The following is a 17,426-nucleotide window of genomic DNA, read 5'->3' on the forward strand; positions in this document are numbered from 1 at the left end:
CACACACACAATGAACACACTTTGCTCACCCACTTCTCTCTGCCCATCTGCCTTTACTCTCTATGGATTTAACCCTGCAGAGGCCCTTGTCCCCTCCCTCTCCACACCCGCTCCTTATACCACTGGCAGGTCCTGGGGGGCAGAAGACCCTGTTTCTTCAGAACTGGTTGCCTGGGCCGAAGTCTCCCTGTTGGGCAGGTGTCCCTTGGTGGAAGCCCTCAGAGACAACGGAGTAGTTGGGGTTGCTGCTTGTAGCCCGAGGCATGGGAGTGGGAGTGGAATGCCGAGTGCTTCTGTCTGCCTCTTGGGGTGAGCAGGGAACCGCTGCCATCCTTCCATAGGGTACCCCCTATCCTCATACTCAGCCCCAGAGGACTGAAATGTGGGAATTCTCAACTCCAGCCGCTGTGGGAGCCAGGGAGCAGACAAACATTCCCAGCACTGGCTGGCTGAGTGTCAGAAGCTCCTGCTAGTCCCGAAGGAGCCCAAGTTGGCAGCAGAGTTGGACTGCATGAGCCTGGCAGCTGTGGGGGCTCCCCTGGCCCCTGTGAGCCTGGCTCTGGGATAGGGGCTCGAGCCCTAGACGGGCTCCCAGCTTTGTGGGGGAGGCTGCTGCCCCAGTGCTGGGCACTGTGGGCCCAGGGCTTCGGGGAGGTTTGCGCAAAGGCCAGAGAATTGGATGATTTATTCTGATGGGAATGAGTGAGGGGTAAGGGGGGTAGATAATCAGGGAAGCCTTTGCTGGGTGTGGCGCATGAGTGGGATTGCTCTAGTGGAGAGGGGGGCTTAAAGCCATCCTCAGGGTCTCTGCTTTTTGGGAGCCATGACTCCCTGCCCTCTTCTGCCTCACCGTGTTTGGTAGTAACCGCTGTGTGCGTCATTTATGTACCCTTCACACCCCTCACCTAATTTCTACCGACCTGGCTAGAGCTGTGGTGAATAAGGAAAGGGTTCTTTTGATCCTCAACTTACAGATAGGGAAACCAAGGCTCAGAGAGGTGAAGGAAGTTGCCCAAGGTCACACAGTAAGAGAGTGAGTGAACCAGGACAGGCCCCAGGGTCTGTCAGGCAAAGACAGCACTTTTTTTCCAGGACATTTATCTCCCTGTCAGATTCCCTCCCATTCAAGGGAAACTGGGAATTCCTCCCTCCCCACCCCTCCCCTCCTTGCTCCACTCAGTTCCTTGGCACGATTGGAACTTACACCAGGAGGGGTTTCCATGGAAGGCCTTCCCCGAGTTTGCAGTCCTGAGGGTTACAAGGAATGGGACTCTGAGGCTGATGGTCATTCTGTCCCTAGAGCACCAGACCCCGGGAATTAGGTGCCACTTTGTCATTCCTGAGGCCCCACGGTGGCCCCCCATAGAGAAGCAGGGTCTGTCTGCCGTCTGTGTGACAGTCTCTACCTGCCCTCTGGTGCCAGGTAAGCTGAGAGGGCACAGCTCTGCCCAACCAGCTGTAATCTCCCCTCTGCACCCTGGAGGGTCAAGCTAAGGCCCAGGGCAGGGGCTAGATGAGAAGGAGGCACCCCTGGCTGCTGGAGAACCTGGCTTCTCTCCTGAATCTCCCATGTGCCTCTGGGCAAGTGAGCCACCCCTCTGGGTCTCCCTGTGTCCCTAAAGAAACAAGGAGGCCGGGCTGCTTTGCAGGAGCCAGGCTGCCTTCTCCCGACATTGCTAGGTTCAGAGTCACCAAGTATTGGCTGCCGAGGAGCCCCCACAGCTGCCCCTCTGCCGGGCCAAGCGCCTGCCACCACAGGAAGGGTTTGGAGCCACTCACTTAATCACAAAAAGAAACTGTTATTAATGATAGTGAGACGCGGCGAATAAGTGGGTCATGTCTAATAAGCCATTTGTGTTCAGGAGGAGAATACCAATTTGATAAAAGCTGTGTGTGCTGAAAAAGCTCAGAAATTGCTGTTTAGCAGATTGGAGCCTGATCGTTTCATTATTCCTGGGCTCCGTGTGTCCTCAGCTGATTCAGGAAATGTGCCCCAGTTGGGAAGGTGTCTGTGTCTGGGGGTGGGGGGTGGGGACTGGAAGCAGGGGATCCTGGGGAGGGGCAAGTTGACCCCAAGTGCTTGGTGGCTGCTCACCCTCCAGCTCCATCTGACCCCAGCCTGGCCACTGGGCTCCTGCCTTCCACTTGCCTGCCCTGGAGCTTGTCACAAAGAGAGCCTGCAGTCAGACTGGTCAGAAAGGACATCTGTTTTGCTTCCCATCTCCCTCCCACCTCCACTCAACCCACTTGGAAGAGGGCTTTTTAGAGGTGTGAGGAATGAATGGCGAGCATGTCTCTCAAGGAGGCATCAGGCATTGGGAGGTGGGGCGGTGATGGTCAGTATCTGCACCTAGTAGGTGCTCAATAAACTGGAGTGACTTTGATTTTTTCTTATCAGAAAATGTTAACTCATTGCCATGGGCACAGCAGGGATGGGAGGAAAAGGTGCAAACATCGACAAAATGCCTACTGTATGCCCTGTGCTGCCAAGCCCTTGCCAGTGTTAACTCACTCAGGCTGACCATTCATGCAAGGCTGGTGTTGGAGATAGGAGGAAACTGAGGCTCGAAGAGGGCCAGTGATCTGCCCAAGGGTGCTGAGTCTGTATGGAGAGCTGGAAAGCTGTGTTTAGAATGAAGGTGTGTCTGGCAGTTCTGGGCCTGCCTCCTCCAGGACAGCCTCGAGGCAGGCTTGGCCATGGCTTCTTCCTTTGTGTCGCTGTGACTCAAGCTTGCTGCCTTCCAGCTTCTCAGTGAACCAGGAAAGCAGTGGGTTCCACCAAGAGGAACCGGCCACTCGGAAAGGTGGCAGGATCTTGCTGGGGATATCTGTAGGTTAGAAACAGGCAGCTGGGCTGGACCCCAGGATCTTTCCAGATCTTGTCCAGGGTAGGGATCCCGCAGGCAGGGTCTTTGTGAGGATCTCTGTAGACCCCCCGCCAGCTTGCAGAGGACGCAGGAAGCCTCACATGGCAGAGTGCCCCAGGGAATTTGTTACAATGCAGATCCCCCTAAACCCACTGCCAGAATGGTTATTTGTTGAGATCTTGCAATGTGCATTTTATTATTATTTTTTTAAATTTCTCTTGAGACAAGGTCTTGCTCTATCGACCAGGCTCGAGTGCAGTGGCACAATCTCAGCTTACTGCAACCTCTGCCTCCTGGGTTCAAGCGAGCCTTTCACCTCAGCCTCTGAGTAGCTGGGACTACAGGCTCATGCTACCACCCTCAGCTAATTTTTAGATTTTTTGTAGAGACATGATCTCACTATATTGCCTAGGCTAGTCTCGAACTCCTGGGCTCAAGCCATCCTCCCTCCTTGGCTTTCCAAAGTGCTGGGATTATAGGTGTGAGCCACGTGTCTGGTGGAATCTGCATTTTAATAGGTTCCCCAGAGGATTCTCATGCAGCCTGGGGTTTGGAAGCCACTACCTTAAGTATTTACCCATACCTGACGGGAGATGTAGGGACCAGAACTGTCTGATGCTAGGAGCTGTCTTGGTTTGGTTTCACAGGGGAGGGAGAGGTCCAGATGCGGGCAGGTGGATGGTCCCTGAGAGGAGCCCCAAGAAGCCTCTTACTGCAGCAAACAACCCTACTCCCGTCCCCATCCTGCCACACACACACAGACACACACACACACACAAACACACACTCTCCTAGGCCTGCACCTTCAATTATTCATATACCCCAATGCAGACAAAGATCCTGGCTTGGCCCGGGGCTTCGTCCATTGAGTGATTCACTGTCCTGAGATTCTCTCTGTTGCCAGGAGGGACCAGCAGGGGCTAGGGGAAGGAGGGAGCACTGGGCCATTTGGCAAGCAGCCTGTGCCTGAAAAATGACTCTGGCTTCCTTGCGTTCCTTACTGAACTGTTGGTATCTCACCATCAATAAGCCGGCTAGTTTGGTGGCTGGAAGATGGAGAAAATTGAGTCCTGTCTTCCGAAGGTTATAATGTTAAAAATGTGTTCGTCTTTGTCTCGGGTGTTGGTGATTATTCTATCAATTACGCCTGTAAACACTCTGCCTTGGGCTGAGGGTTTCCCGGCCTCCTGTGGGGAATTGGCCCTCACAAGCGGTTTTCCCCAAGTCCTTCACACCAATTGGTTTTGACACCTTGCCCATCAGCGGCTCCCACAGCCTTTTCCCTAAAGAAGAGGAGCCGCAGGCAGCCAGCAGGATGCAGGGAATTCGGCTCCTTGTCACAGCGACAGCAAGGGTGGTGGGCAAAGTCTCCTGTGGAAAACAAGCGGGCAGGGTGAGGGAAGTCGGGTAAGTGGCCTCTTCCGACCCACCAGCTGTGGGAGCAAGAGATGGAGCTTTTGGAATGAATCACTGAGGCTCCTTGGGATCATGATCCCCAAGCTTCTCTCTTAGATGGGAAGATGGAGACTCAGGGGCAAGGGAGAATTTGCCTGAAATTGCCCTGGAGGGTACTTCTTGGCTTTTGGGATCACCTCATCCAACTCTGTACAAATGAAGAGATTGGCTGGGTGCAGTGGTTCATGCCTGTAATCCCAGCACTTTGGGAGGCTGAGGTGAGTAGATGAGTTGAGCCCAGGAGTTTGAGACCAGCCTGGACCACATAGTGAGAAGTTATCTCTACAAAAAAATAGCCAGGCATGGGTGCACACCTATAGTCCCAGCTACTCAGGAGGCTGAGGCAGGAGGATTGCCTGAGCCCAGGAGACAGAGATTGCAGTGAATGAGATTGTGCCACTGTACTTCAGTCTGGGTGATAGAGTGAGACCTGTCTCAAAAAAAAAAAAAAAAATTAAAAACAGGAGAGATAAACATATGGAAGCAAATGTGTGTTGAGTGCCATGCCAGGGCCTTGAATGGTATCATCTCAATCAATTCTCACAAGAACTCCAAAAGGAAGGACTGTCTCGGGCCCACAGTTTAGATGGAGAAAATGACTCAGGGAGGTTAAGTAGCTTCCCCAAGGTCACACACCTGCCAAATGTCTGAGGCTGGACTTGAGCTGAAGAATCTGGCTCCAGGGCTGGGAGTCCTAGGAAAGAGGAGGAAGAGGCCCAGGTCACACAGCGGGGAAGGGCAGGGCTGGGCCTGGAGGTTTGGCTCCGGGTGGAAGGAGTGCAATGGCCTCCGCATTCCATACCCAGGAGGGCGAGCAGCGGTAAAGCTGCAACTCTGGCAGCAGAATGCCATCCCAGGACCCTCCAACCTCCCTCGAGTTTTGAAAGCATGGGGAGAGAGTATATAGTGCGAACAGCGGCACAGGTGCCCCTGTGAGAGCGTTTGGCCATCACCTTGAACTTTGGGGACCAAACCAGCCTGTTGATGGGGTTGTGGGAAGACTCTCTCAGTCCTGAAAGGAGTTTGGGGCCCGCTGGGCACACAGGGGTCAGATTCCCTTGTGTCCTGGGACCCAGGACAATGCCTGGCCCAGGGAGGTGGCGGGGAATGAATGAATGAATGAGGAGGAGGATGAAGCAGGGGATGAGGTCTGAATTCTTAAAGCTTTGCTCATTCCGAGTCAATATATTTTTAAACATTCAAATAATTTTAATTTTGTAAGGACTCCATGTTTGTAAGGGGAAAAAAATCACAGAATTGGAGCCCCTCCTCATCCCTGCTGAGCACAGAGCAAGGACACCCTGGAGTGGGCAAGGATGATGGTACCTTCAAATGTGATGTTGCAGCCATGAGGATGGTGGGGATCCAACGGCCGTGGCCTCCTCCCCCGACCCCATGAGACGCTTGCTTCAGAAAAACAGGCAGGGGCCATCTGGGGACGAAATCCACTCTTCTCCTAGCTGCCGGTTCTGGGGTCCAGAGCCCACCCAACTGGCTGCCGTGGTTCCCACTGCTCCAGAGAAGTGAGGTGGGGGTGGGGAGGCAGAGAGGGGGCTGCTGCTCCTCCAGGTCCGCTTCTCACAGCCAGGCCTCCCTTCCCTTCCTTGAAGCCGTCAGGGAGTCTCTGGGACTCAGCTCCACCCCCCACCCCCAGTTTCAACCCTCTTCAAAATCTCCCGGGGCCCACAAGAAGATTGGGTCCTACCTGAGAGATGATTTTAGGCAGAACCTAGAGAAACCTCTTACATTTTAGTAGTTATGCATTTATTTTAATGTGTACTGAAAAAATATAACCAGCACATCAAAACTGTGATTTCACAGATATGATTGCTTAGGATGAGCCTAACGGGGGTATTAAAAAATACTGGGTTAGTTTATAGAACAACATTCAGGACGTAATAGTGCAGGCGGCGAGTGGGCATGTCCGTGGGGATCCACGGTTCGGAAATGCCTGGGGGCGTGACCTGGGGGCGTCAGACGGGCTGCCCCATGACACTGCATGCTCCGTACTCTTCATACTGGGAGCTACTGGCCTCATGGGGCTGCTGCCATGTGTGGGAAGCTTGGTCGTTTATTCATTCTTTCATTCATTCTACAGATATCAACTGGCACCCATCATGTGCCAGGCTGTTTTAGCCACTGGAGACTTACCAGTGAAGAAGACAGTCAAGGTTCTTGCTCTCCTAGAATCCTTAGTCTAGCGGGGGAGACAGAAACCTGAACGTGTAAAGAATAGATAAGTGTAGAGCTGGGCATGGTGGCTCATGCCTCTAATTCTGGTGACTCAGGAGGCTGGGGCGGGAGGGTCGTTTGAACCTAGGAGTCAGAGACCAGCCTGGACAACATAGGAAGACCCTGTCTCTAAAACAAAAAAGTACAAAATATTAGCCAGGTGTAGTGGCTCGTACCTGTAGTCCCAGCTACCTGGGAGGCTGGGCGGAAGGATCACTTGAGCCCAAGAGTTCAAGGCTGCAGTGAGCTGTGATTGCACCACTGCACTCCAGCCTGGGTGACAGAGTGAGACCCTGTCTCCAAAAAAAAAAAAAGAAGGAAAAAAAAGAATATATACGTATTGTGATAAGATTTAAGAGGCTGGGATGATGTTAAACACAGAGAAGGGCAGTCACCTGCGGGGTAGTGAGGGTACCCAGTAGTGAGCTCCCTGTCACAAGAGGTATGCAAGCTGAGCCCAACCCGTTATTAGCTGGGGATATTAGTGAGGAGATTTCTACCTTATTTCCCAAAGGAGCAAAGACTGTTGAAGTAGGCAGAGCAGCCGGAACACAGTGTGCAGCTGCTAAAGCTGTGTCACACAGCAATTTAGTAATGGTGCTGGCACAAGGGCCCATGTGAGTGGAGCTCCCAAAGCCGGGGATGCCCCGGCCCCATCCAGGGGTCATGGCCAGGATGAGGCCTTCTCTGTCCCCTGTGTTGAGGTGTGGGGACAGTGACTCTTCGGTGACTTCACTTCAGCTCTTAAAGTGCCAGAGTAAGGAGAGGGGCTGGCGGATGCTGGCTTTTTGTCTACCATGCTCTTCTCTCCCCCACCCTGTGTCTGCCTTGCTGGGTGACTTGGCATGTCCCTGCCCCTCTCTAGGCCTCAGTTTCCCCACTGAACAATGATGAGTTTGCCTGAGCTCCAAGCCTGTAGAATGCTTCCATCTGTATACTTAGAAATCACATTATTTGTCAAGCAGCATGTATGTGCATATGTGTGTGTGCACGTGCACGTGTGTGTGTGTATGTATGCATGTGTGTGTGTGGGCGAGGATGGAGTTGGTGGGAGTGGTAGGATTCCATCAGCACCCTAACTCTCAGTGGCCTGCAGGCATCTGTGGCAGCCACCATTCACCAAGCACTCTCTGTTTCCATCACTTCCCCTGCCTCCCCTCAGTTACTCCTCACCATGCTAGGAGGTGGGCACGCCCATTTTACAGAGGAGGACACTGAGGCAGGCTTGGTGTGACTTGCCTGAGGACACACAGATGCTGAACGGCAAAGCTGGGCTTGAGCCCAGCTTGTGGGATGACAGAGCCAGAGTTCGTAACCTGCCCATCTGTCCTGTTCCCAGCTGCTGAGCTGGGTGTGTGGGCAGGTGCTTTGTTCCGGAGCAGCGCTCCTGGCTTGGTTGGATTCTCACAGGGGCCATTGATGCCAAAATGCTGAGAATGCCCTGTTCTGGCTACAAGCCCATGGCTCCAAAAGTCTGGGCTCCTGTGTCTGAGTCTAGCGCTGTCAGTGGGAAGTAGTGGGACCCTGGGGGCATGCGTGGAACCCTGTGTGTTCCTGCCTGGAGTTTCTAGTGCAGGGAGTGGTGTTTTTGTCTGGCTGTGTGTGTAGGGAGAGTGTGTGTGTGGGTGACTGTCTGTGGGTTGGAGGGGAGTGCAAGCTGAAGGGGAGCCTGGGGGCAGGTCAGGACTGGGCTGCTGCCCTCTGCCCTGTGCCTGTTTGCCTCAGTACCAGCCTTCCCTGGCCCCTGCACACTGGTGCCCTTGGAGGTGAGACACGGAGGGTATGAGAGCATCTGGAAGGTTACAGCAGGAGTCAGAGCCGGGAGAGGGGCCTTGCTCAGAGCTACCAGCGAGCGGGGCAGCAGCAGTGCCCACCTATGCCTGGGAAGTGCTCTCTGCCAGCCCTCACTCTCTGCATCTCTCTCTCCTGGTCTGCTGCTGTCTCTGGGTCTCTCTCTTTCTCTCTCCCTCTCTCTCTCTGGGTCTCTCTGATCTTGCTCTATCTCTTTTCCTATCTCTTTCCCTCTCTCTTTGTTCCTTTCTGTGTCCATTGGATCCATCCCGCCCTCTCTTCTCACCGCTCCCACCCGTTCCTTCCTTTCTCTCTGACACACACACACATCTCTCTTTGATGACATGTCAGGATTACACCTACATATATTCTGTATATCATGGTGACACCCACACAGAGCAGGCACTCCGTAAGTGTCAGGTGAATGAATGAAGGAATGAATGACCAAATGGCAAAGCTGGAGGAAATATGGACGCTTGTCTACACTGGTGGTTCCTAATTTGTTTGGAAGTCACACTCCTCTTGAGAAGCTCATGAAAACTATCGATCGTTTCCTCAAAAAATGCCACAGAGTTTTGCCCACAAGCTTCAAAGGGTTTTTTGGGGTCCCCCAAAGCCTGTCTCTGACCCCAAGCAGAAACAGCCTTCATTTCGCGGATGAGGAAACTGAGGCCCAGAGCAGTCAGGGCTGGCCTTGGGACATGGGACAAGTCTGTGGCAGGGCCAGGCTTGGACCCTGGCATCCTTTCTCTCTCCCTGCAGTCCTCTCACGCTAGCTGGGGTGAGCAAACTTCATTCACTTTTTCTGTCTTTGGTGAGCATACTCGGAGATGTGGGGTTGGGAAGAGATCATGGGGGACTGGAAAACAGAAACTGGAGCCCAGGGAGCCGGCCTTAGGCAGGTGGGCCAAGAGAGGGAGGTCTCTAGAAGGAGGTCACTATGCCTGGTGCAGTCAGGGAAGACTTCCTGGGGGAGGCAGACTCCTTCTGGGCCTGTATCCAGGGACCACTGGGACAAAGAGGGGGACTCCAGAGGCCAGCATGGAGCTGTGCCTGGCTGCCTGGGTCTGGCAGAGGCTTCCTGTGGAGAACCGTGCACATGTATTTAGAAAAGCAGGCTGCAGCTGGAACCTCCAGGAATCGGCTGCGGAGTTTGGTCTTATCCCCTGGAGAAGTGGGCAGCCCTGGGAGCCTTCTGAGTGGGGAGGGTGCATGGTTGGCATTGGGGTGGGTTGGCCATGGTGAGTGGAGAGGGGCAGCTGAAGCAGGACTTGGGGCTGGAGGGGCTGTGCACGGACAGGAGAGGCCACTCCCGGGAAGGCGCTGAGTTTGGTGTGAGCCTGGCTGAGCTCGTGGTTCATGGGATGTAGGGCTGGCCAGGTATCCAGGGAAGGTGGGAACGTGGGCTCAGAAAGAGGGAATTGGGCGTGTGTCTGTGCGTGCATGTCTGTGTGTCTATGTGTGTCGGTGTCTGTGTGTGTCTCTATGTGTGATATACGTATGTGTGTGCATGTATGTGTATGTGTGCTGTGTGCATGTATGTGTATACATGTATTTTGTGGTGTGCATGTATAGGTCTATGTGTGTATGTGTGGTGTATGTGTGTATGTGTGTATATCTATGTGTGTGTATGTCTGTATATGTGTATGTGTGGTGTCTGTATATGTGTATCTGTGCGTATGTGTGTGTATTATGTGTATTGTGTGCATGTGTATTGCGTGTATGTGTGTATGTGTATTGTACGTGTGTGTATGTGTGTGCATGTGTGTGGGTGTGTATGTGTGTGTATTCGTGTTTATGTGTGTGTATTGTGTGTATGTGTGTGTATTGTGTGTATTGTGTGTATGTGTGTAGTGTGTGTATGCATGTGTATTGTATGTGTGTGTAGTGTATGTGTATGTATGTGTGTGCATGTGTGTGGGTGTGTATGTCCATGTATGTGTGTGTCTGTGTGTATGTATGTGTGCATGTGTGTGGGTGTATATGTCCATGTATGTGTATGTGTGTATGCATGTGTGTGCAGTGTGTGTATTGTGTATGCGTACTTATTGTGTGTGTGTACTGTGTGTATCTGTGTGCAGTGTGTATTGTGTGTATGCGTGTGTGTATTGTGTGTATGCGTGTGTGTATTGTGTGTATGCGCGTGTGTAGTGTTGTGTGTGTATACACTGGCCTCCTTTCTAGTCCTTGCACACACCAGGCTCCTTCCCTCCTCCAGACCTTTTCTCTCCCGGGCTGTTCCCTCTGCCCCTCGTGCTCTCTTCCCGCCTCCCGGCTCCGGGCTCCCCTGTGCTCCGTGGACCGACCACTTAGAGAAGCCAGAAGCCCATGACCTGAGAGAGCCGCGTTGCGGGTCCGGGCTCCCAGGCTCCCATTCAACACGCCCGCCTTCCAGAGGGGAAAACTGCGGCTCAGAGAGGCGCGGTGAGCTGGGGCCCCACACCTAGTTCAAAGCAAGGGAGCAGAGCCCGGCCCTAGTTTCCCCCAGCCCGGCATTTTAAGGGTGTCTCTTGGGGTGGGGGTGGGCTCTTGACTGACCCCTCCTTCCTCAGGGCCCCCAGGCTCTGTTCTCATCCACCCGAGGTGGGGAAGGCGGAATGCTGACGGCAGGGTGTCTGTTTTGCTTTGTGAGGTTTAAAAAAAAACATTTCCGGCGTTGGAGGCGGCGGCAATTAGGGCCTGCTCGCTGGGGAGCTGTTTGCCGCCCGTCAGTCCGGGAAAGGGTCCCTAATGGAGGCCCGGCGGCCAGAGCGCAGGGTAGTGGAAACACCGCACTAACGGTCTCCCGGCAGGCAGCGGAGGAGGGGCAGGCGCGGGCTGCCAGCGGCTGAGGGCCCCGGGACAGGGCCCAGATCCACCAGCTCCTCTCTCCGTGGCCCTCAGACACCCTCCAGCTAGTGCGGGAAGCCCCAGGCCCCCGCCCGCGCTGCTGTCTTCTGGTTCTGTGCTCTTGGCCTGTGAAATTCCCTCCCAGGCCGTGGGAACAGTAAGTGCAAAGGCCCTGGGGTGGGGCCCAACCCCTTCAGCCAGGGATTCTCTGGTTCTAGAATAGCCCTGGGTTTGGTAAGTCCAAGGGGCCAGGGGGCCTTGGAGAGGGAGGAGCTAGAGCCAGACCACGTGGGGAGGTGACATGAGAGCAGCCCGAACCTGTGCGGAAGCCCGCTGTGTACCTGCGCGATCTCACTGCGGCCCCGCCCACAGTCCCCATTTTACAGAAGAGGAAACCAGGCTAGCAGCTCCGAGGTTCGCTCACCTTGAGGAGGTGCAGTTGGGGTTGAAATCCAGGTCAGCCTGACTCCAGAGCCCACATGTTTACTGCTGCGGCCTTGCATTTCCCAGACAGGATCTGGCAGGGGTGGCAGGGGCGGCAGGGGCAGGGGATGGGGCAGGGGCTGGGGCAGGGCACATAGCCCTCGTGCACATAGCACTAGGTCCTGGGTGGGGGTCAGGTTTGACCCAGGCCAGGTTCTGGCCAGAGGGTACCGCCACCCTGCCCACTGGGCACCCCCAGAACCTTTGCTCTGGAACATCCTGAGTGCCTGCCTCCGCCTGTCCCCATCCTTGGTCTCTGCCTCCCTTTCTGCCCCATCCTTCATGTTCCTGGCCCTCCTGGCTCCACCCTCAGCACCCCGCACAGCCCTCACTCTTCTTTCTCCTTCTCAGTGGCTCTGAGGCTGCTCCTTTCTGGGGCAAACCCATCCCTGTGGCTGATGCAGCCTCCTTTGCTTCCCCCGCTTCCTCCCTCTCAGCCCCTCCTGGCAGCAGGGATGGCTCAATGCCTTGGCTTTGGGGTCCGACACTGAGGCTTAAGTCCTGCCCTGCTCCAGCCTCTCTGAGCCTCGTTATACATCAGTGCAATGTGCTCACCCCACTAGCTTTGCAGATGTGCTGGCAAGGATGAAGATAAATGGTATCAGTAGTCTGGACGCCTGTGTGCCTGCTCCCGGCCCCTGCCCTATCTCTGGCTTCCCGCACACTCCCACGCTTGCCTCTCTCCCTCCCACCCGCTCTCACTCCCTGTGCCTCTCACTCCCTGTGGCCCAGACATCTGGGAAGAGAAGGCGGGAATTCCACTGGGGAAACCTGCTCAACTCCCACAATCCTGCAAGTGCCAGAATATTTTAGTTCTCCTTAAATCTCCCTCGATTTGTAATTCCACTGCTGTCTCCCTCGATATGTGCTGGTGGCCTTGGGAGGCGCCCTGCTTCCAGCTGCCGGCTCCAGCACTTCCTGCCCGGCTATGTCAGGGGGGCCTGGCAGGGGACCTAGGCAAGTCCCCACCCTCTCTGTGCCTCAGTTTCCCCATCTGTTAGAAGAGGACAATGATAGTGGCCACTTTCCAGGTTGATTTGGGGATTAGGTAAGATATTTCATTGTATTAAAGAAACACCTCTATAAAAAGTAATAAATTACAGATATGTGCCACAATGGCAGATGAACCTCAAAAACTCTGCTAAATGAAGGAAGCCAGTCACAAAAGACCACAGTTTACATGAAATATCCAGAATAGGCAAATGTGGGAATGCAGCTTTGAGCTTGCCGGGGTTGGGGGGAAGTGGGGAGTGAGGAGTTTCCTTTTGAGGGGAGACAGTATTTGGGACTAGTTACACCACATTGTGGATGCACTAAATGCTACTCAATTGTTCACTTTAAAATGGTTCATTTTGACCAGGTGCGGTGGCTCACACCTGTAATCCCAGCACTGTGGGAGGCTGAGGCGGGCGGACCACTCAAGGCCAGGGGTTCCAGACCAGCCTGGCCATCATGGCAAACCCCGTCTCTACTGAAAATACAAAAATTAGCCAGGCGTGGTGGCGCACGCCTGTGGTCCCAGCTACTTGGGAGGCTGAGGCACAAGAATCGCTTCAAACTGGGAGGCCAAGGTTACAGTGAGCCAAAATCCTGCCACTGCACTCCAGCCTCGGGGACCGAGTGAGACCGCATCTCAAAATAATAGGCCAGGCATAGTGGCTCACACCTGTAATCCCAGCACTTTGGGAGGCTAAGGCAGGTGAATCACCTGAGGACAGGAGATTAAGTCCAGCCTGCCCAACACGGTGAAACCCCATCTCTACAAAAAATACAAAATGAGCCCGGCATGGTGGCACATGTCTGTAATCCCAGTTACACGGAAGGTTAAGGCAGCAGAATCGCTTGAACCCGGGAGGTGGAGGTTGTGGTGAACCGAGGTCATGCCACTGCACTCCAGTCTGGGTGACAAGAGCAAAACCTCATCTCAAAAAAATAAAAGATAATACTAATAATAATAATTTAAAAATATATATTTTAAAGTGGTTAATTTTATGTTATGTGACTTGCACTTTAATTAAAAATAAATGAATAGGAAACATTTCTGTGGCATGTGCCAGGCAGCCTACCTTATAAATATTAAATGTGCTTAATGCATTTAAGTCTTACAACAATGCTATGAGGTCATTGCTATTATTAGCCCCATTTTACAGATGAGGAAACAGAGACCCAGTATCCCCAGGCACTTAGCGTGTAGTAAGGACTGAAAAATGTTAGCTATTTAAATTTTTACTAGATAGGGCACCCCCTCCTCCATCAGCCAGGGACAGGCAAGGACCCACCTGGGTGAATGTGCTTGTGTGTGTCTAAGACTCAGCAAGGAGTGGGCTTCACCAGGGAACAGCAGCTGTTGTGGACCTGCTGGGTGCTACACACGGAAACAGGCTCTTCCCTTGCATTTGTGCATTTAATCCTCAAAATAAGCCTGTCATCAATGACACGGTGGGAAGCCAGAGCTCAGAGTAGTGAAGCAGCTTTTACAATGCCACCCAGCAAGTCGGGGGAGCTGAGGCTTGCATCCTCACCGTAAATCCTGGGCTTCCCCTCGTTCTGGCCCCTGGCCGTCCTCCTGGCCCCTTCCCCTGTTAACTGCCACACCAGCACTTCCTGTGGGCAGAGCACAGTCTGAGCTCTGCGGAGCCTGAGGTTGCAGAGAAGAAAGAGGCTTTGGAATGGATGGGACAAGAGGCCCTTGACGGCGTGCAGCCCACGAAGGAGAGTAACAGCTCCCACAAGGGGCAACATCTCTTTGATGTCTTCTATTTCATTCAAAATGTATGACTTCTATATTCTATTCCATAATATATTCATGTTTGTTTTAATACAAAAATAACGTTCTTGAACCATGTTTCTGGACTGAAGTCAGTGCCTGAGGAAGTTGCTTTTCTGGTTTGAGCAGCACAGACTATAAAGGAGTCATCCATTCATTTCTTTGTTCATTCATTCTCCAAGTATGTATTCGGGTCTCTTCATTCCTTACATGGGTGTTAGTTCTCACTATACGCAAGGATGCTGTCCCGAGAGCCACACTGGAAGAATCGACAGGATTGGGATAGGGAAGTGGCAGGGAAAGTTTCCAGGTGTGTGGTCCAGCCGGAGCAAGGCTTGGAGATGGGAACCAGTGATGGATTGTGGGATTGGGTCATGGCCATCAGAAACCAGGGCTGGTGATGGTGCTGGGTGCCTGCTGGTGTCCACACGTGAGCAGGACCTGTGTCCCAAGCCCCTTGTGAGTAAGAAGAGAGTCTCTGCTTTGTGATGCTCCGACTTCAACACCTAACCCTTGCCAGTCTCCCTTGTTAATGAGAAAAAACAGAGATTGAGGCTCATAGCCTTCAGCAGGCAAGCTTCTTTAGCTAGAATTTACGAATGCTGTTTGGTTTTCATAGCGTTTATTTTTACAGTTATCCTCTATTTATGGCAAGTGATGCTGATTTTTCATTTATGGCGGTAATAAAAGTCTTCTTTTAACCTGAATTTATTTAAGTAAAAAGGGAAAGATGCTTTGAAAATAAATATTAAGTAAATAACGGTGCATGTGGTACACGGATCCTGTAGAAATGGCGATGGCGGCTAAAAGGCTGGACTTGGGAGGCTTCTCTCTGGTATGCCCTTTCTCATTCTGAGTCCCTCCCTGACTGTGCAAACCTTAGTCAGCCATCAGGTCCAAGCATGTCCCCTCCTCCTGGTAGCCTTCCCTGACTCTCCAGGCAGACATGAGCCTATTTTTCTCCCAGGATCTTCCAGAACCTGCACCTCCTTCCATAGCTCCAACATACAGTTTGCCCTGCATAACCCTGGGCAGCACTATGATTCGTGGCCATATGAGCAGTGCACATTCTGAACAACTGTACATGGCAGTCCAGGTTCAATCCCAGCCATTGTTCCTGTAACAGTCTGGCATGTGTGTGTCTCCTGGGGACTGCAGGCTCCCTGAGGGCAGGGGTTTGATATGTGGCCTCCTGGGAAGGCTGGCACAGGGCCTGGCTTAGGGTAGGGGGTCCATCAAAGCTGATCTATTCCTTCTGAGGGACGACTTCAGCTCCTAGTGAATGCCCAGGCAGACATCGCCCACCAAGGCTGCAGTTCCCTAAGCTTTCTTATAAAATGCCTTCTCTTCCGCTTCTTAGGAAGAAAGCCCATACGCATTGGCTTGCCTGTTCCAAGATGAAACAACCTTCATCAACTCACACCTCCATCCCTCCTGCTGCAGGCACCTGACAGGGGCCACGGGCTGCCCAGAAAGAAACAAAGAGAACCCTTGGGTGCCTCCCTGGGGAGGATAGGGCCCTGGACGGGACCCTGGATGCAGCCAGTCTTCTCTGTTCCTGGAGGGATTTTCCATCCTGTTTATCTGGGTTTTCTTCTTATGGGGGTTTTGTCTCCTGATTTTAGAAGCCAGCTGAGATTTACAGGTGGTTGGTCTGGGACCTCATTAAATCCTCCCTTTCCAGCCCTTTCCCCCAGAGAGCCCTTATTGGGCCTCCCAGCTGGGAGGTAAGATGGCCAGAGGCCTTCCTGAACCTGGAGCACACACCCCTGTGGCCCTGCCACCCAGCTGAGCTGGGCATAGAGCAGGCTTCCTGGAAATGGCCCCAGAGAATCACACTTTTTCTAGCTGAAAACGATGGGGCTTAGATAAGATTCAGGCTTTGGTGGGGAAATTTTGCTGCCAGCTTGAAGTCAGGCTGAAATCTAACTTTGTCCCTTGATGCTGTGTTATCTCAGGCACCAACTCTCCCTCTCTGAGCCTTGTCACTCCCTCTGTGAAATGGGGCTGATAATAGTACCATCTCATTAAGTCTGAGAGGATGAAAGGGGTCCTGTGTACAATGTCTGGCATAGAGGAGGGGCTTCCTTCCTTCAACCCTGGGGCAGGGGACTGGCTCCAATGGCTCCCAGGTTCTCTGAGCTTCGGTTTGCTCACGCTGCTGGAAAAGGCCAGGTATGGAAGTGGGCAGCGGCCGTGGATGTCCCTTACTTGGTCTTCATCACTGCAACAATGGTGCCAGCAGAAACAGGGCAGGGTTTGAATTCTAGAGTCCCAAGTCTGGGTTCTAATCCCAGCTCCTGGTCCTGACTTGTAGTGTGACCTTGTGACACACGTCTCCAAGCCTCAGTTTCCCTGCCTGTCATAAAGGGACAATGATCCCTGGCCAGCAGGATGGCTGTGAGCATCATATAGGATCAGACACATCACCCTCCTGTCGCATCGTGGGCTCCAGTAGGAAAGATGATGCCACAGGGTTGCTAGGCTGGCCCGTAGCCAGCAAGGGTGAGGGAGCCACTGGCGAAGCAGCCACCCCCTCCTGGCACTGTTAGTCTTTATTTATTGCCCTGTTTCATTCTTGGTTGCATTTCACAAGATGACTTTATGGGCCATCTCAGGGGAGTCTCCAGCCTGCCTGTCAGTCTGGCTGTGTGGCCCCTCGGCTGGGCCAGGTGGGCCAGGCTGGCCTTGGGCAGCCAGTGGTCACAAGGGCCAGGAGGAGGGGCAGTGGGGAGGGGGCTGGCCTGCTGAGCCTCACTCAGGACTTCTCTGGTAGCACATGTCCCTATTGTCCACATGTCTGTCCCTATCCCTGCTCCTGTGGGTACAGTCCCCCAAGAAGCTCCAATCTGGCACAAACGAATAATGGTGCATGAGTAGGTACCCAATAAATGTTGAGTGAATGAATGAACTGGATGAATGAATGCATGAATGATCTCTATGCCTCTTGGTTTTTTTCCTTAGAACTTCAGTCCTCTGGGCTTTTGTCTGACCTTCCGTTC

At 53.2% G+C, this 17,426-nt stretch overlaps 1 protein-coding gene across 2 annotated transcripts in view; it reads left to right on the forward strand.

Annotated features, from left to right (window-relative positions):
- VSTM2L (V-set and transmembrane domain containing 2 like) overlaps positions 1-17,426 on the forward strand; it is a 44,325-nt gene that overhangs the window by 828 nt on the left and 26,071 nt on the right. Inside the window, exon 1 of one of the 2 annotated variants that reach the window (XM_064382179.1) lies at positions 10,067-10,769. The exons of the other annotated variant lie outside the window; for it this stretch is intronic. Coding sequence (XP_064238249.1) covers positions 10,076-10,769 — 694 coding nt within the window. The 5' untranslated portion in view covers positions 10,067-10,075. Of the gene's footprint in view, positions 1-10,066; positions 10,770-17,426 lie in introns of those variants that run through there. 2 annotated transcript variants of the gene reach the window in all.

This window comes from Aotus nancymaae, unplaced genomic scaffold (genome assembly GCF_030222135.1).
Source record: "Aotus nancymaae isolate 86718 unplaced genomic scaffold, 86718_ANA_hifiasm-v0.15.2.pri h1tg000029l, whole genome shotgun sequence".
Classification (NCBI taxonomy): Eukaryota; Metazoa; Chordata; class Mammalia; order Primates; family Aotidae; genus Aotus; species Aotus nancymaae.